This window comes from Lepus europaeus, chromosome 19 (genome assembly GCF_033115175.1).
Source record: "Lepus europaeus isolate LE1 chromosome 19, mLepTim1.pri, whole genome shotgun sequence".
In the NCBI taxonomy this organism is placed as follows: domain Eukaryota; kingdom Metazoa; phylum Chordata; class Mammalia; order Lagomorpha; family Leporidae; genus Lepus; species Lepus europaeus.
Genome location: NC_084845.1, coordinates 71,747,659 through 71,766,120, shown reverse-complemented (window position 1 = coordinate 71,766,120; position 18,462 = coordinate 71,747,659). Strand labels below are relative to the sequence as shown.

Sequence of the window (18,462 nt, the reverse complement as noted above, 5' to 3'; positions counted from 1 at the left end):
CGGGCGGCGGAGGGCGGGAGCCGCCGAGCCGCCGTCCGGCCCAGCCCGGCCTCTCGGAGCCGCGCCGCGCCTGGGCCAGGGCTGACTCCCCGCGAGCGCTGCCCCCGACCGTCGGCCTTCGCAGGGAAGAGGCGGCGGCGGCGCGCGGTCCCGGAGGAAAGCCGGGGCCCCCGGGCGCGCGCACGTGCGGCGACCCCCTGCGCACCATGGCGCGCCCGGCCCCGGGCCCCCGCTCAGCCCCTTAGCGCCGCGGCGCTGGAGCCCGGAGCATGGAGCCGCACGTGCTGGGCGCCGTGCTGTACTGGCTGCTGCTGCCCTGCGCGCTCCTGGCCGGTGAGTGGGGCTGCGCGCCAGGTGGGCCGCGGACGGGCCGCGTGGGCCCCGCACTTCCCGGCCGGCCGCGGGGCGGGCGGGGTGGAGGTCCGCCCCGAGCGGCCCTGGAGCCCGCATTCCGGAGGCGCGCGCCGTCCGAGCGGGCGCGGGTGCCGGGCGGCGGCGGGGGCACGCGGGCGCCGCGGGGCGAGGGGCGGGGGCGCGAATCTCTTTCTCTCTTTCGAGTTAAAAAAGTGCAGACTTGCATCATGATTTCCTGACCAATCTGGGGAGGGCGGGCTTCCTGCCTGGAGCTGTTTAATTTGGAGCCTCGGAGCCGAGCTAACGTCTGCGCCCCTGGCTCCCCGCCCCTCGGCCCATTGGGGCGCCCCGCGCTTCGGGAAAAGCCAGGGCCCCTCCCTGCCCTCCCCGCGCCCTGCCGGGCTCAGTTCCGCAGGGGCTGGGGGAGGGGCAGCCCCGGCGAACCCGGAACAGCTGGGGAGGGGTCTGCAGTTCAGGCACCTCTGTCTCCTGCGTACCGGGGGCTTGGGGCCCTCCGGGAAGTGCGGCCCGGGGTCTCCTCCCCGGCTGCCCTCGCTGCCCAGGGTCCGGGGCCCTGGACCCTGCCCCTCGCAGCCCTCAACCGTCAGCTCCCTCCGTGTGGCTGGGTGGGCCGTCTCCACCCGCGTGCTGGAAAGCAGATTAGATTAACCTGGGGCCCACCAAGCTGTGTGCGCTGCCCGGGTCTGGTCCCGGGCAGCCGTGGGCGGGACGAGGTCAGGGAGCCCGCAGCCTCTCGACGTGTGGCGCAGCAAGGTGGTGCCACCTGGGGGGACTTAAGGGCGGGAGTCGGAGGAGGCGGCTGAGGTTGGGAGGGGGTGGAGAAACTTTGTTCCGCGTCTCAGCCCGGTGTGGACAGAGGGGCTGGGCCGGGCCTGGCCGGGCCGGGCGGCAGACAGTGCCGGCTTGTTTTTGTCAGCAAAACCAGCGGGGTCCACCCAGGCCCGGTGTGGAGGCTGCGGGCAGCAGGTTCGCTTCTTAAAGGCGCAGGGCCCCCCGCCTCTCCTGGGCACCTGTCGCAGGAGCCATTCCTGGGGTCAGGGGACCCTGGCCTGGCTCCTGCCTCTGAGTGGGAGGTGGGGGTTCCTGCCTGACCGGCACCCGCCTAGCAGAGCCGGTGGGGCTTTAGGAGCCATGTGGTCATTGCTTTAACGCCATGGACTGGTCTGCCAGTGCTTTCCAGGTGTTAAAAATGTGCAACCCATTCTTAGTGTTTGGGCTGCATGAACAGGCAGTGGGCAGGGCCGGGCGGCCAAGCCCCCCCGCTGACCGCTGGTTCCCCTGCTTTCTCTGGCCTGCCCTGGAGTTCCCTGTGTCCTTGGGTGGGGTGCGAGTGGGGTTCCCACCTGAGGCCACAGGGTAGACACCTAGGGAGCTTTTACAAATACCGATGACTAACTCTGGACTTCGGTAAGCCTCAGACCGCCGAGTGAGGGCTGTTAATGAGAAAACGCAGATGCCCGGGCCACACCCACCCTGACTGAGCCTGGGCGTGGCCCAGCCTCAGCGTTTTCTCTTAAGTTCCTGGGGGAGGTGGACGCAGAGCTGGCCAGGGTGACACCTGAGACTCCCACGTCTGGCTCTCTGGCTGTGGGGCGTGGGCGGCGCCCCAGGGACCTGTTTGCTGCCCGGCTGATGTCAGGGTCCAGCCGGCCAGGCCGGAGGTGGAACAAGCGTTCTGTTGTCTGTGAGCCGCCCCGCTGTCTGACCAGGGCTGGCCAGGACGTTCCTTCTCCAGGACTCTGGAAATGAACACGACCTTCAGAGGGAATTAGTCACTCTGTACCCTTGCTGGCTCCGGCCGCAGCCAGGGGGAGGGTCTGAGTCATCCTGGGGTGCCCCCGGCTCCTCCCTACACCCCCGTGGGGATCTGAGCCGCCCGGGGAGCAGTGGACGCCCCAGGCCTCTCAGCCTCCGAGAAGGATGGTGTGGATTCTTGAGAAGCAGGACTACGCTGTCTGGCCCGGCCCGGCAGCACGGCCTGAAACCCACGCCTGCAGGAACTGGGGGAGGAGGCGGCAGAGGCGTGGGGCCCCAACATGGCTTCTGCTCCCCAGGCGCCTCGTGGCGGGGCTGAGTGGCACGCCACCGCACGTGGGGATCACCTGAGCTGGACCATTGTCACTCAGAAGCGTTACGGTCGAGGACGGGGCGCCTGCCCGGTGTCCGGTGCCCAGTGCCCGGCTGTGGTGCTGAGAGGAAGCGCTGCAGTGGGCAGGTTGGGAGCTGGCTTCCTCCGCCGCCGGCACGGGGTGGGGAGGCCCTCGTGAGCTGGAGCTTCCTGGAGGGATGGGGAGACCCAGTGAGTCAGCAGGACGTGGAACCCGGGGCTGCTGTGCGTGGGTGTGTGAGTGCACGTTGGGGGCAGGGACTGCCCAGCAGTGTGCGCAGTGGTGGTCTTCCCGCCGGGGGCCCCTGGCAGCCAGGGTCCTGGTCCCAGGGCTGTTCCTCTGCTGACTTGGTAGTGAACTTGCTTTTTTTTTTTTTTTTTAAAAAAAAGATTTAATTTACTTGAAAGTCAATTACACAGAGAGTAGGAGAGGCAGAGAGAGAGAGGTCTTAGATCTGCTGGTTCACTCTCCAGTTGGCTGCGCCGATCCAAAGCCAGGAGGCTCCCCTGGGTCTCCCATGCGGGTGCAGAGGCCCAAGGACTTGGGCCATCTTCTGCTTTCCCTGGCCAGGGCAGAGAGCTGGATGGGAAGTGGAGCCGGCGAGCCAGCGCCCGTATGGGATGCCGGCACTGCGGGCAGCGGCTCTGCCCCCTATGCCACAGCGCCGGCCCCTGATTTTGCCTTTGATGCTGGAAGACGAAGGGGCTCAAACAGAGCTTCCTGACCGCCACCGGGGGTGAGGGTGCCTTCCTGCCACCCCCAGGCCCGGCCGAGGCGCCCTTCCTGACCTTCTGGCCCTCGGAGCCCCCTCCTCAGGTTGACAAGGTGTTGGTCTCGCTGTGGTCCACTTGGGAAACACATAAGTAGACACTGGCTTCCTTCTGTGCCCCTCTCTCCTCCTGGTCACTAACCCAGGGTTGTAGCCCCCATGGTGGCGTCCAGCCGTCATGGGGCCGCCGCAGCGTCCCGCACGTCTCTCTGGCCTGCAGTGGACGCTCGGTGGCTCACTGCCTACAGTAACGGCCAGGCAGCTCCGCCCCGGTGTGTACAGCTCTAAGAGCTGCCAGTCTCTGTCCGTCTCGGCCTTGGCCTTCCTGGCGCCCGAGAACCCGGGAGGGAGCTGGGCGGGGCAGGACCCTCTGTGCCACTCCTGACCTCTGTACTGCTGGGGCCGCAGCTCAGAAGGGATGGGGTGAGGGACGGTACCGGCGTGGGTGAGGCTTCTCCCTGAGCGTGGATCCCACACCTGCTGCTGCCAGGGGCACCTGCGGGGAGCCTGGGGTGGAAGGTTGCAGGGAGGCCAGAGGGAGGGAGGTGGCTAGGAGGGGCGCCAGGCTGGGTGCTGCTGGGCTGGCTGCCGGGTCTGTGCCGAGCCCTCCCCCTTCTTCCTCCGGGTCTCAGTTTCCATCGCTGTAAACGAGACTGTAAAAGCTTGAAAGCCGGGCCTCCTGTGTCTCGGGTTCTGGATTTGGCGCCCGGGCTGGGCGGGGCTGGCCGGCGGCCCTCCTACAGGGAGACGGGCCGGCCCTTCCTCTGCGGTCCCCAGGGCCAGGAGCCCAGAGCACTTTCCCAGATGTGCCGTGCGTTGGCCCAGGCGCCGGAGGTCACAGGCAGGCGGGCCTCTGGGGAGCCGGGCGGAAGGGGGCCACCCACCGCGGGGATCCCTGGAGCACACGGGTCGCTTCCCAGGATGGGGCAGGCTCGGGGGACTGGCTGAGCCATGCGCGCCCCTCACAGGGTGTCCCAGGGCGTCTGTAGCCTGCCGTGTGGCTCCCGTGGGACCCTCCGTGTTGCGGGGGTTCACGTGTGCTCGTCCAGGTCTTGTGCACTGGAGCGCAGGTTTCCGGGCGGACGATGGTGGGCAGGTGGCAGGGCCCAGGTGCCTGACTGGCCTGTGAGCACCAGTGCTGTGTGTTTACGTGGTGCTGAGCGTGGACACGCAGGACTGCAGCAGGCCCCTCCACAGTGGGGTCCCTGACAGGGCGTCCAGATGGGCTGTGGGCTGGGACCTCTGAGATAACAGCCAGGCCTGGGGGTGTTGCTGCTGAGGCTCCCCAGCCCGGCGCTGTGCCCCGAGGCCAGCCCTGCTGCTCAAGCAGGGGCTGGGGCTGGCGCTGGCCCCCTCCCTGGTTTATTTTGTTTTTAATTTAAATCACAGCCATCCATCCTCTCCCTCTCTGCTGGGTCTGTGTTTAAAGACCCCCAGCAGAGACCTAAGCTTGTAATTGTTACATGGTTACTACCACATAGGATGTGTGGCTACTACCCATACACCTTGCACCTGTCAGTGGTAAGAGAGAAACTAACTAGAGTTGCGACTTGTTTATTTTTGGATCTTTCTGTGTGGTATTTTCAGACCATGGGTAACCACGAATGAGGGGAGGTGAGTGATACATAAATGCGTTTTGTGAACTATTGAATCCGGTAAGAGCAGGTTCTCCCTGGAGCCTGGTACGCTGCCTGCCCTCCCTGCTCCCAGGGGAGGCCTGGCGGTGAGTGGGCCGCGCCGCCCCAGCCCGGGTCCCCGCCCCACGTGCTCCTCACTGCTTTCTAGGTCTGATCTGAGCGTGCGCCGACTCCATGGTCTCCCCATCCCGCGTGTCGTCGTTGCTGGGATGCTCCGCCGCGAGCGTGGGCCCCTGCTCGTGGGTGCACGTGTATCCTCCCGGTGCATGCTGGGTCGGGGGTGCCCGTTTGTGGACAGGCCCGCGGCTGTGCCCAGGCAGCCACTCTCACTGAGCCCTTGGGGAGACGACCGTCCCACATGCCAGCCTTGGCACGTGACGGGCAGTGGGCGGCCGCCCAGCCTCTCCTGGGTGGGGCCAGGCCCCCAGGGCGGACGTGCTCAGCCCCCTGGTCCCCTGTGTCTGTCTCCGGAGCCTGGCTTGGTGGGGTGGGTCGGTTTTTCTGGCGTGTCTTAATAACATAATTATAGGGAGTATTTTTAGGTTCCCTCTAAGAGGCCGGCTGTTGACCAGGGTCCAGTGTGCACACCGCTTTTCTGTGTGGTATATATAGCGGGGCCTCCACCATCCCCAGGCGCGGGCCAGAGGGACAGGGGCTGCCTGAGCTGTGTCCTGTGGTTTCCTTGGCTAAAATGGGCCCAGCACTGGGGGCTGGGCCATGCCTCCCCCGGGCCTGGGGGTGCGTCCTGGGTTGCCAGGAGCTGCCTAGGCCAGGGTCCATCCTTCCAGGAGCGCCCTCTGACCCCCACCCCTCCTGTGCACCCAGCAGCCCCCTTCCCTGCAGGTGCTCAGGGAAACAGAACTGGGCGCTGCACCTGCAGGAGCTTCCCGGGGCCTGCTCTGCAGCCGTGGCCTTGGTCTCTCGCGCGGCCCCTCCCCTCCACCCCCGTGGGGCCCCACGTGCCCGCCCCGTGCAAGCACGTGTGATCTCCGCCCTGTCATTCGCTGGGTTTCTGTTTATGGCTAAGACACCGTTTAACACAACACATCATTATAGCAGAGAGAGCTGTAAAAGCCAAGTGGAGCCGCCCGCCTGTCCGCTGCCCTGACCCAGCTGCTGCTGCTGCTCTGCCGTCCTCGGAGGGCCGAGCGTGCGTGTGCTGGGCGTCGCGCACAGGACAGGGCTGCCCCAGGGGCCTGAGGCCCGCTGACCGTGCCCCCTGGGTCTGGTGTGCTCAGCTCCAGGCCCCTTGGCGCCATCTCCGCCCACTGCCCTCGCTGGGCGCCCCCTCCTCACCTCTGAGCTGCTCCACTCGGGCACGCCCCCGCCCCCCCCCCCCCCGTGGTCCCAGTGGGGCCTCCCAAGCCCTGCCCACCAGCCTCGCTATGTCTCTCCTCCCCCGGGTGTGTGCTTGGAGACCCGCCCTGGGTGGGGCCCAGGTTTGAGGGTCCTGACAGCCCCCCCGGATGTTCCCCCGGAAACATCAGAACCGTGGAATGGTCTGGGGCACCTGTCGAGTGGGTTCTGACTGCTCGTGTCTGCCCGTGGCCGTCTGCAGGGCGAGATGGAGCCCGTTTCCACCCCATTCTCACCCCTTCTTGGTTTAAGTGTCCATTTGTTTTCATCTGCATGAAGGCGGAGCAGCCAGGGCTGGGCCAGGTCACAGCCAGGAGCCGGGAGCTCCATGCTGGTCTCCCTTGGGGGTGGCAGGGAGCCTCCCGGAGCACACGGTGACTGCTGGAAGGGAGAGCGGAGCCGGGACCATCACCCGGGGTGCGACATGGCCATGGGTGGACCTGAGGCCGGGCCCTGTCCTGTGCCGGTTCTGACGCTGGGTCCTCCGTCTCCGGGCTCACGGCGAGCTGCGTGCCGGCTTCTCCGTGCTGTCCCGTCAGAGCAGGCATGTGCGGCCCGGCAGTACCCTCTGCCCCGGCACTGGGGGCTCCTCGCTGGTGCTGCCTGGAGCCCAGTTCCTATGGTGACACCAGGCCCTATCCTGGTCGCCGGGGGCTGCCTGTCCCCACCTGCTGACTGCCCCCTCGGATGAATTCCCGGGAGGACGATCTCAGAGCCCCGTGGACGCTGACCAAGGCACTGGGAGGTGTGGCTGCCCGCATCCCACACACCCCGTGTCCCGGGTCACCCACAAGTGCGAGGGCCAGAGCTGTGGTGTGCGGACAAGCCTTCCCCTTGCTTCCTTTTGGTTGCCCTGGGGCCTGGCTCAGACCTCTGGCTGGCCCAGGAGGTGCCCGCCTGCACCCCCTCTGTTCTGTGTGCAGGGGGTGGACCAGGTGCTGGGAGTGAGCGCTTGGTGCCACTGGCCTGCCCGCCTGTCGTCAGTGGGCCTCCTTGTCCTGGCCCGTGTGCCGTCCCTGGCTGTTAGGGCAGTGGGGGGTTACCATGCTGTGGATGGGAGGTGGCGGGCTGCCCGCTGGGGCCCCCGCGCGGCTCTGCCCTTATCAGTGATCACAGACCTTCCTGGCCTGGACAGGGTTGTTGGGATGGGACCCAATCTGAAGAGGTCAGGAGTGTCCAGGGGAGGAGGCCCGAGGGCCTGGGGCACCTGCAGGGAGGCGCTGGTGACCACGGACGCTCGGGGGACAGGACCCTCCTGTGATCAGTGTGTAGTTCCTGAGCCTGTTCTGTGCCCAGTGTCCTCATCACAGCATGGGGTGTACCTTCGAGAGACTGGGACTGGTTAGGGTTAGCGCAGGGCCCAGCGGCGTGTCTGTGTGGCAGGGGACGCTGGAGGACGGGTGGTGGCTGGGCGGGCACAGGCTCTAATGCTGTCCCTGGCCAGCCAGCCTGTGCTTCCTGCCCGCCGCGCACCCCGTCACCTCTGGGCTTGGAGGGAGGTCCCCTCCCTGGTCCCCAGGCTGCTGGACAAACCCCCTCCCCTCCTGCAGTCCCTGTCGGTGGAAGGGTTCTGCTTCAGGTCTCAGTTCCCTGCAGGGGAGCAAGAGTGAGGGCGAGGCCTGGGAGGCCCAGTCTGTCCGTGTGACCAGGTGGGCAGGGCCCAGTCTGGTGAGACCCGGGTGGGGGAGGCGCTGTGAGCTGAAGGCGGCCAGAGGGAGGCCGAGTTGCTGCTTCCCAGGCTCGCGCAGCTCCCGGGCCAGACAGGCTGTGTCACATTCCAGAGGCCTCGGGAGCAGCTCCTGGGAGCACTCGGCCCTGCAGGCCAGGCCTGCGGTGTGGGGCAGGTGCCCCGGCCGGGCAGCCTCTGGAGCCCCCACCCCCACCAGAGGTGATGGGAGGCCCAGGAGGGAGCGGACAGGTGGTGGAGCCGTTTTGTGGGGGAGACACAGCCACGTGTGGCCCCCTACTTCTCTGCCAGACAGGGGCTCGCCCGGGCCCAGCCCCCGGCATGCAGGGTCCTGTGCTCACAGCTGGTCTCCCTGTGCAGCTCTGGGGGCTCACTCCTGCCCCTCCTGCTGTTCCCTGTTCTGACCGATGTGAGAGACGCTGGGCCCCTGTTCTCAGTGCCGCCAGGGCCGGGCGTTCTGCCAGGCAAGGAGGCCCCGGGTGTCAGAGCCGGGACCCTCGTCCCACCCGGCGCCCCTTCACTGCCCTCCGCTGGCCCAGGAACCTGCCCCTCCCGACCGCACCCTGGGGCTGGTTCCCAGCTGTGCTGATTGGGGCCTGAGTGTGCGTGGCCTCTGTGGGTGGTTTTCGGTCGGGGCCCCGCCCTGGCTGCAGTCCTCTGTGTCCTCCAAGCCTGGTCTGCCCTTCCGGTCTGGCCGTGGCTTGTGCCGTGGGACTGGTCCACCAATCACTGCTCAGTCCACACCAGCCTTCGTCCTGCTGTCTCGGTGCTGCCCGGAGCCCATGTCCTCTGCTGGCGTCTGTCTGATGAAGCCTTTGTACGGTGACACCCACACCTGCCACGCGTACCTCCTGTCGCCATCAGTACGGGCAGCGGATGACAGGGCCCGGTGGACTTGACGCACCTGGCCCGTCACGCCCTGGGAGTTTTCCACTCCTACCCTGCTCTGCCTCGTGGCTCTGGGCGTCACTTGCCGGATGACGGGGGTGGAGGGACCTCGCTGCCCCCGTCCTGCAGGGGAGGAGCTAACGCCTGGTCCCCGCATCTCAGCCCTGCCCCCGACCTCCCCCCTACCGGTCCAGGCAAGCTGCTGCCCCCAGCTCTGTCCACAGGCGCAGCGCTGCAGGCTCCAGGGGTCCAGTGAGTCTTGCCGCGTAGCTTCCAAGTGGCCTGACCACGGGGCTGGTGTCACCTGGTCGTGAGGGCGTGGGGCGGATGGCTGGCATCAGAGGCCCTGGGCTGTGTCGGGGCAGCCACGTGTTGGGTCATCCCCAGTGGGCTGCCTGTGCCTGCCAGGACCCCTCTGGCTGCTGTAGGTTCTGTCCACACTGTGGCCGGGGGAGGGTTTGTGTGGTAGGGGCATCCGTGGCCTCAGGACTCCCTGGGGAGGCACCCCCACCGCGGGGCTCGCTGCCTGTGCCGTGCCCTTGGGGCAGGGGCATGGTGTTCCCAGCCCTGCGGTTGGACGTGGTCTCAGCTACTGGGAGGCCACTCTCACCTGATGCTGGAGGCCATGAAGGGGACCCTGGGTGCCCCGCGGCCTATTCCCCTGCTCTGCCGCGCGCCAGCCCCACCTACCTGTGGGCTCGCCTGGCCCTCCTGGTCCCTGCTATAGGCAAGTGCACAGGAACCCGGGATGGGGCTGGGGCTGCTCCTAGGACCTGGCCGCCTCCCTGTTGGTCGAGCCTGCAGGCCCCTGAGGCCGAGCCCTGGCCTGTGGGTGTGGGCGGGAGGCCTGGGGGGTTCTCCATGGTCTGGGGAGCCAGGGAGCGGGGGTGGGGTCAGCTCCGACTCTGGCCTGGCATGGAACACTGGCTACAGGGCACAAGCTAGAGCAGGTGTGCGGCTGTGCCATGGTAGTTCTGTGTGGAGTGTCCCACTCGGAGCCTGTGAGGTTGGTGGGTTAGCGTGCCCATTTCACAGATGAGAAACTGAGGCCCAGAGAGGTGGAGCCAGGCCTGTTCTGACCACGAAGCTGGCGCCCAGGACTGGCCACTCCAGCGCTTCCGGACCAGCTGTTGAGGACAGCAGCCACCCCGCCCCTGCAGCCTGGCGGAGGCTTCCCAGGCAGGCTGTGGCCGGCGAGCCCTCCGGCCTGGCTGCCAGGAAGGGACCATTGATCCCCGGCCCTCCCCGGGGAGCAGCCCGGCAAGGCAGAGATGGAGGCTTGCCTCCAGGGAGAGGGCTGGTGGGGGAGGGCGCTGGCCCCTGCCTGGCTGGACGGAGGAGCCCCACCCCCGGAGCCCTCATCACAGCCCCGGGGGGCCCGCGGACACCTGCCTCTTGCCTCATTGTTGCTTTTCAGAAAGCTGTGGGGGTGAGGGCTGCACCCCGGGCTCCGCGCACTCCTCAGACAGAGCCCCCAGCAGGGCACGCCGCGGCGGGGGAGCGGGAGTGGCTCTCTGCTCGCGTCCGGAGGGCTTCTGCTCCCAGCTCCGGGAGCTGGTCACACCGCAGGAGCCAGCAGGGCGCTGTGGTCGCTCCCGCCGCAGGGTCAGGCTGCGCCGAGCAGGGGCGAGCCCGTGAGAGCTGGTGGGCGCCTGGGCCCCTGTGCCCGGGCCACGTCAGCCGCCTGGGTCCACCCACTGCCATGGGGAGTGGTGGTGCCTGAGGGTCCTGGGGTAGGATCTGGCCTGCTGTGGCCCCGGGGACGTGGCAGGAGGGCGTGCGAGGGTCCCTGGCTGCATTAGGGGAGCAGAAGGCGGCCAGGGCCGTGGGTGACAGAACCCTCGGAGGAGCTCCGGGCGGGGGCGGGGTTGGGGGGGAGCAGACCTGCTTGCTTCCTGCTCCTCTGCCTCTGGGGAGGGAGGTGTCCCCCCCCAGGTTACGGTCAGGTCTGCGAGGCAGGTACAGCCTGCTCTATCCCCCCCCCCCCCCCCCGGCCATGCGGCCTTGTCCTGCCACCTGCAGGGACCATCGCGCCCCACTTCCTCAGAGGCCGGAATGCAAAGGGGCTCCCCCCGCCCAGAGGACCTAGAGAGACTCGGGGCGGGGCCAGGGGGTTTCCAGAGCAGGGGACGATCTGACCCAGCCGCCTGGAAGGCTCGGGCAGCGTGGGAGACAGGAGGCAGGCGGCTCCGCTGCGGCCCTGCCCCCTCTGCGGGTCTAGGCCACCGAGGCCTCCACGCTGTCTCCTGGGAGTCTCTGTGCCCACCTCTCTCTCTCCAAGCCTGTCTAGGTCCCTCGGCAGGGGCAGGGGCCTGGGGGAGGCTGGGGCTTCATTCGTTCCCAGAATGGCCTGGGAGGTGGCGTAGGGTGGAGTCCCCGGGCTCCGAGCTGCTCTCCTGGAAGGGTGTCCTGGTGTCGGCGGGGAGGGACGAGCAGAGCGCAGCTCGGCCTGCGGCGTGGGTGACGCTGCCGCGTGCCGTCCGCCCTGCGCCTCCCTGCCATTGGGTGGCTTCTGAACACGCAGAGAAGGAAGGGGCCCTCTGGCCTGGGCGGGCTGGGTTCTGGCTGGCCCCCTTCTGTGCAGGTGCTGGGGCACTGGGCAGGGCCCTGTTTCCTGGCGGGGGAGCTGGGTCCCATCGGGAACGTGCTGTTTCCCGAGTCCTGCGGCTGTGGCCGAGGGCAGCCTCCGGGGCCCGGGGAAGGTGGGCAGGTGCTGGGGCTGCCGCCTGGAGCTCCCGCGTGGGCTCTGCCGAGCTGCTGGGGCAGGGAGGGCTGCACGGCAGAGGTCGCCTCCGTGTGTGTGTGTGTGTGTGTGCGCACGCGCAGAGAGAGGAGATCAGGATGTGTTCCATGGAGTTGGCTCCCAGGACTGTGGGTGTCTGACATGTGCAGGGCAGACCCGCAGGGGACGTTTGGCTGGGTCTTTGTCCCTGCCCCTGAGTGCGGGGCCGCCCTCCTATGGCGCCCAGGGCTGTGTGCGACAGCTTTGACATCTGGGTCCTGCCATAGCCCGTGCCTGGGGTTCCCAGGGGCAGGGCCCTTGCACAGCTCTGTGTGGGCTCCCCTGCTCCCACACTTGTTGACCGGCTTCTGGGCAGTGTCCATCTGGGAGCAGGGCGGGCCCAGTGCCCGTGCCCCCGTGTTGACCTCGTTTTCAGCAGTTGGGGAAGCCAGGCCGGGGGGTGGGGTGGGCAGGGCTGTGCTGGAGCCTACGCTGCTGCAGTGGGAGGGTAGAGGCTTTGGATCCCTCCCTCTCCTGGGGGAGGGGCTGCCCTGCCTGCCGTGGGAGGGGGGTTCCCAGGGCAGCCCTCGAGAGCAGGGCCAGTGGTGGCCAGGCCCCGTGCAGCTGGCACAAGCTGACACAGATGGACAGGCCGAGAGGTGCTGTGGGCTGGGTGAGTCACAGGGCAAGCCTGAGTCAGCGCCGTGCTGGCTGGGAACTGTGAGGACACCTGGGGAGGTGGCCCTGGCCTGAGGGGCCCGCATGGCCGGAGCTGCGTGCAGCCCCTGGCTGCCCCTCTGGGCCACCCTTGGAGCGGACACCGGCGTCCAGGCCCGTGGGGGGGTCACACCGCTGTTTGGGGAAGACGCAAGGTGTCCTGACCGCCACGCTGGCCTGCGCCTGCTCCCGCCCTGCCCTCCACAGTCTGCTGGGAGCTGCCTCCAGGGGGCGTGTCCACACCCCAGTCCTGATGGAGCACATGGCCCTCTAGCTCCCAGGCAGAGTGGGAGTGTGAGACGCTTGGAGGCCTCAGCTCTGTTCTGGCGATGCCTGTCCCCTGGAAGCCCCCCCGAGGGCCCACCCTCTGCCCCAGTGCCCAGTGCATCCCTCGGTCCCAGCCAGTCACCTGCCTGGTCCTCCAGGAGACCGTGGGCTCCTGAGGGTGCTCACGCAGCCCACACCCCGTCGCCACGTTGTAACCACGCTGATCCACGGAGCGACCCCTGCCCGGTCCTTGGGGGAGTGCCGCGGGCTGGGCCTCTGGTGGTTCGTGGGCGGAGGAGGGCGTGTCCACGTGGGCAAGAGCCCTGGGGCAGGGTGCTGCGCTCTGTAGAATGGAAGGTGGTGGCCCCGTGCCCGGGGCTGAGCAGCTCTGAGATGTGCTCTCCCGCGGTGGGGAGCAGTCCCTCTGTTCTGGGCATGTTCTTGCCCCAGGCAGTGTGGCCTGTCACATGTGGCTGGGTCCCCCGTCATGCATGGCTGGGGATGTGTGGCCCTGTCATGCGTGTCTGGGCTCTGATGGATCCCGACGACCCTGTCACATGTGGCTGGGTCACCATGGCCGGGCTGGGCCTTGCGGAGCTGAGAGCAGAGTCCCTGGGATTCCACAGCCATTTCTCAGGTGCCCGCGGTGGGTGTCTGGGCTCCCAGCCGCCGGTTAGCTGGGACGCTGGGCCAGTCCAGTGGCCAGTGATGGTTTACCCACGGGCCACACCAACCTCCTCAGTGTGGTTCAGGAGGCTTCTGGAACGTGCTGTCTGCCCCTGTCAGCTGGGCGGTGTGAGGGGTGCTTGCCGTGCCCGCTCGTCCTAAAACCAGACCTTGAGCGGGGCCCTGGTAACCAAGGGCTGGGGGTGAGCCGGTCCAGGAGCCCCCGTCCCCACCGTCCGCAGCTCTGTAGAGGAAGGGGCAGAGGGTCGCAGGCCAGACTCTGCCTTGCACCAGCCCCTTCAGGAAGGAGCACCCCCCCCCCCGGGCAGCCAGCAGCCAGCAGGGCCCTCCGTGGCACCTGGGACGCAGCTGCCGCTGTGCTGAGCCGTCGGCAGCCAGCCCTGCCTGCCCAAGGCAGCTGCTCCCTGCATGGCGTCCTGCCGTGTGGGGACGTCAGCTGGCAGCTCCCTGGCTGGGCACCGGGCAGGTTCGCATCACAACCCGGAACCCCAAGCCCAGTGCTGCCCAGTGCCTGTGGGCAGGCGGGTTGTTCGCGTCCTCGCCGGCTGCCTGCGTGGGGCCCTGTGGCTGGGGCGCTGGCGCCGTGCCGTGTAGGCTGCTCCTCCAGGTGCGGTCCAGGGGCAGCCCAGGGGACCCGCCTTTCCTGCTGGTGGGCCGAGGAATGAGGCCAGTTCTTCCTGGTCAGGCTTCTGTCGGGAGAGCAGAGGCTGTGATGGCCGCCTCGGCCCCCCTGCTGGGCCCACTGCGCCTCAGTTTCTCCATCTGACAAATGGCGCAGGGTCAGTCCCAGCGCGGCGCTGGCAGGGGTGGGGTGTGACCAGGAAGGGCCAGTGGCCTGGCCGCTCAGCCCTTGGCTGCGTGTGACCTGGGAGCCCCCGGTGGCCCTGGTGACAGGGTGTGTGGGTCTGCCTGCCACAGAGCCCCCTCCCCTCCCCATGCCCCTTTGCAGACCCTTCTCTTGAGGCCACAGGGGTCCTGGATGGGGCACCTCTGGGGGGGGGAGGGGCCCTGGACCTGACACCTGCTGCTGGGGGGGGGGCTTCCATGTCAGACCAGCGCCTGACTGCCGCTGTTTGCCAAGGCTCTGCCTGGCCCGGACCCCGTGCCGGTGGGGCACAGCGCTCGCTCCTTGGATGCCTGGACTCCACCCTGGCCAGCGGCTCCTCCCTGCCTGTTTACCTGTGGTAGCCTGATGCCCAGATAGGCCGGGGGCTGGGGAGGGACGGCCACAGGGAGGCGCCCTGCAGCCCCAGCGCCCGTGGAATGCAGCCCCGCCCCATGCCTGGCAGTCCACTGTTGGGGGACAGCGCTCACAGGTCAGGTGGCCGGAGCCCTGACCTCCTGGGAGCGGCTCAGGTCAACCCCGCTGGGGAGGGGAGCCTGGGGTCTCTCGGCCCCTCTGTGCTCTCCCGCTGGACACAGAGTGGCCCCTGCATCCAGCTCTGACCAAGTCAGCGCCACTATGGCTTTCCTGCCCCCCGGCCCGGTGCCTTCCTGGGCACAGCGCTGGTCAAGGGCCGGGCCCCTGGGAGCGCGGCCGCCTCCTGCAGCCTTGCCCCGCTCGCCTGTGACACGGGGGCAGTGCGGTCCGCCCTGTGCTCCCGGGACAACCCAGGGGCCCTGGGCGTCGCGTCACCCCTACTCCCTGCCCATGCGGCCGTGAGCAGCTGGGCCTGCTGCCCACTGCCCCTCCCTGGCCCCTGCAGCCCGCAGGGTGGCCTGGCTCTCCCAGCTGGGGGGTTGTGTGTTTAGGACACTGTGTGTGTGTGTAAGTATGTATGGTGTAGAAGTGCTTGTGTGTGCCTGTGTGGTATCTGTGCACGCGTACATGTGTGCACACGTGTGTATATTGTGTGCAGTGTGGTATGTGCATGTGTACATGTGTGGTATGTGTACATGATGTGCATGTATGTGTGGTATGTGTACTTGTGTGGGTGTGGTGTGTGATTGTGTACGTACGTGCATGTGTGTAGTATGTGTACATGTGTGCACATGTATATATTGTGTGTGGTATGTGTATATGTGCGTGTACACGTGTGTTATGTGTAATTGTGTGTATGTGCACGTGTGGTGTGTGACATATGTGCATATGTGCACACGTGTGTGTATTGTATGGTGTGTGTATGTGTGTGGTATGTGCACTTGTGTGTGCATGTGATGTGTGTGGCATGTACCTGCATGTGTGTGTATGTGCGTGTGTGTCCATGTGTACACACATGTTGGGTGTCCCTCTGTGCCCACCGCGCCCCGGCCACCAGGCCACCCTCAGCCCTGGCGCCGGCTGAAGCCTCAGGGAGCCAGTGGTGTGGGCAGGGATCCGGGCCGCCGGCACCGCGCCCCTTGCAGGTCAGGGGAGCTGTAAAACCACTGTTCCCGGACACGGAGCTAATTAAACCCTGGGCACGGAGCTAATTAAGTGCTCCAAACGCACTGCAGAGCCCCGGGCTGTGTGGCCGGCTTCCAAGTAGGTAACGAGATGGTCGCTGGGTTCCGCCTGCACCCTCACTGCGGGGCCTGGGCCTCCCCCCGGACGCTGCCACGGGTGTCGAGCCAGAGCTCTCTGCTCCCCTTGGCTGGGGGAGGGGCTTCTCCCAGAGGCAGGACTGGGCAGGGTGGGGAGGCCTGCGCTCTGTGCTCCCGGAGGGTGGGGACATGGGGTCTGCACGCCTGACCAGCAGCTGCGGGGCCGCCAGCCGGGGTCAGCGCCCACAAACAGGATGTCCTGAGCGAGCCCAGCCCGGCTGCCGGCTGGTGGTGAGGCTGTGCCTGGGCAGGGGGAGCCCAGGCTGGGCGCTGCCCTCCAAGGGTCTCTGAGGTTAGGATGGTCTGCCTGTGCTAAACCTGACCGTGGCTTCGTCCGCAGAGGCTGGGGCTGGGGGCGGGGCGCTGCACTGGGGCTGGCCAGCCTCCCTGGGTGCCCTCAGCCGACCCTCCCGGCTTCCTCTGCCTGCAAGTGGCCTCCTCCGGGCCCTCAGGGTCAGGCCTGGGCTCCGTCCTCCTCCCCGGCCTGGGGGAGGGTGGGCCGTGGCAGGGGTGGCCTCCTCCGGGCCCTCAGGGTCAGGCCTGGGCTCCGTCCTCCTCGGCCTGGGGGAGGGTGGGCCATGGCAGGGGTGGCCTCCTCCGGGCCCTCAGGGTCAGGCCTGGGCTCCGTCCTCCTCCCCGGCCTGGGGGAGGGTGGGCCGTGGCAGGGGTGGCCTCCTCCGGGCCCTCAGGGTCAGGCCTGGGCTCCGTCCTCCCCGGCCTGGGGGAGGGTGGGCCATGGCAGGGGTGGCCTCCTCCGGGCCCTCAGGGTCAGGCCTGGGCTCCGTCCTCCTCGGCCTGGGGGAGGGTGGGCCATGGCAGGGGTGGCCTCCTCCGGGCCCTCAGGGTCAGGCCTGGGCTCCGTCCTCCTCCCCGGCCTGGGGGAGGGTGGGCCGTGGCAGGGGTGGCCTCCTCCGGGCCCTCAGGGTCAGGCCTGGGCTCCGTCCTCCTCCCCGGCCTGGGGGAGGGTGGGCCGTGGCAGGGGTGGCCTCCTCCGGGCCCTCAGGGTCAGGCCTGGGCTCCGTCCTCCTCCCCGGCCTGGGGGAGGGTGGGCCGTGGCAGGGGTGGCCTCCTCCAGGCCCTCAGGGTCAGGCCTGGGCTCCGTCCTCCTCCCCGGCCTGGGGGAGGGTGGGCCCTCAGGGTCAGGCCTGGGCTCCGTCCTCCTCCCTGGCCTGGGGGAGGGTGGGCCGTGGCAGGGGTGGCCTCCTCCAGGCCCTCAGGGTCAGGCCTGGGCTCCGTCCTCCTCCCCGGCCTGGGGGAGGGTGGGCCGTGGCAGGGGTGGCCTCCTCCGGGCCCTCAGGGTCAGGCCTGGGCTCCGTCCTCCTCCCCGGCCTGGGGGAGGGTGGGCCGTGGCAGGGGTGGCCTCCGGGCCCTGTCAGCTCTGAGCGAGGAGGGGGCAGAGCCTGTGGCCGCGGGAGCTCCCTGTGCCACGTCCTCCCCCTCCTCTTCCTCCTCTCCTCTGCCCGCCCCGCCCGCTGGCAGAAGCGCTCACTCCGAAGTGTTTATGGGTTCCTTGTCCAAGCCAAATAAGGCAGAGTGTGCTCCTTGGGAGAGGAGCAGGCTGGCGGGGGACAGCTGCGGCTGCGCCGGGACCCTGGGGCTGGCAGCTGCCCTCGCCGACCCTCCGCTGTCCCCGGCCCGCGCCGCCGTGTGCTCCGGGGACCCGGATGGCTCGTGCCTTCTGCTGGGCCGGGGACCTGACTGTCCCCGGCCCCTCCTGGTGACAGGGGAGGGCCCCCTGCAGTGGCAGCACCGTGTGGGTCCTCCGGGGGGGCCTCTTTAAAGATTACTTGTTTGAAAGGCAGAGCGTGGCAGACACACACACGAGCACCCTTCCCTGGCTCACAGCCCAGAGGGCCGCAGCAGCCAGGTCCGAGCCGGGAAGCCCCTCAGGTCTCGCACGTGGGTGCGGGGACGACAGCAGGGGCTGTGCCGCGCCGCCGGCCCCGCCGTCTCGCTTGGATCACGTCGGCCCCTGGTCTCCGTGGCTCGAGCAGGTGTACAGTGTCCTAGTGCTTGGCGCTCGCTCGCCCGGCCATGCTGTGTCAGGTGCCACCATGGCTGCAGCTGGGCGAATGGAAGTGGGGAGAAGGGGGCTTGCTCGTGGCCATCTGAGCGGGGCTGAGGGACCGGGCCGTCCACAGAGGGCCTGTGGCCGGTGCCCTGGGTTTGTTGGCTGCGCCAGGCTGTTTCTGGGTCCTGCCTGGCATGGGTGGAGAAGCAGCAGAGCTGGGGAGAAGGTGCTGGGGGCTGTGGGTTTGGGGGCCCCAGGGTAGTTGAGGGTTCCCAGGAGGGAACGTGGCTGGGGAGAGGCTGGGGCCGGGGCAGAGAAAGGACCCTGGCTTGTGAGAGCCGCCAAGAGCTCCCCAGGCTCAGGGATGCACAGGGCCTGAGCGGGAGGCCGTGAACCCCGACCAGGGAGTCGGGGTGCAAGACTGCCCCGGGAGCTGTGAGGTCGCTGGCTCTGAGGTTCCCTGGCCGTGCCCTGGGGCAGAACCTACCACCACTGGACCCAGCCCGGGGCATGGGCGGGAGGGGCCCTGGGCACTCCCTGCGTGCGGCTGCTCTGCTCCCACCCCGTGGGGGCTGTTGTTGAACCCTGTCCCCGCCGTAGAGGCTGCACCTCCTTGGGGACTTCTGCCCTTCTCTGTGTCCTCCCAACACCACCAGGCCCTGTCCCCTCCGCCACGCGTGGATGCCAGGGACTGACTGGTGGGCCTGCTGCTCTC

At 68.3% G+C, this 18,462-nt stretch overlaps 1 protein-coding gene across 2 annotated transcripts in view; it reads left to right on the top strand.

Moving 5' to 3' along the window:
- The first annotated feature begins 251 nt into the window (after positions 1-251).
- The window catches only part of PIEZO1 (piezo type mechanosensitive ion channel component 1 (Er blood group)), a 46,558-nt gene continuing 28,347 nt past the window's right edge, over positions 252-18,462 (top strand). For both annotated transcript variants that reach the window (XM_062177266.1, XM_062177265.1), the window contains exon 1: positions 252-333. In XM_062177266.1, coding sequence (XP_062033250.1) covers positions 270-333 — 64 coding nt within the window. In that variant the 5' untranslated portion in view covers positions 252-269. The remainder of the gene's footprint in view (positions 334-18,462) is intronic.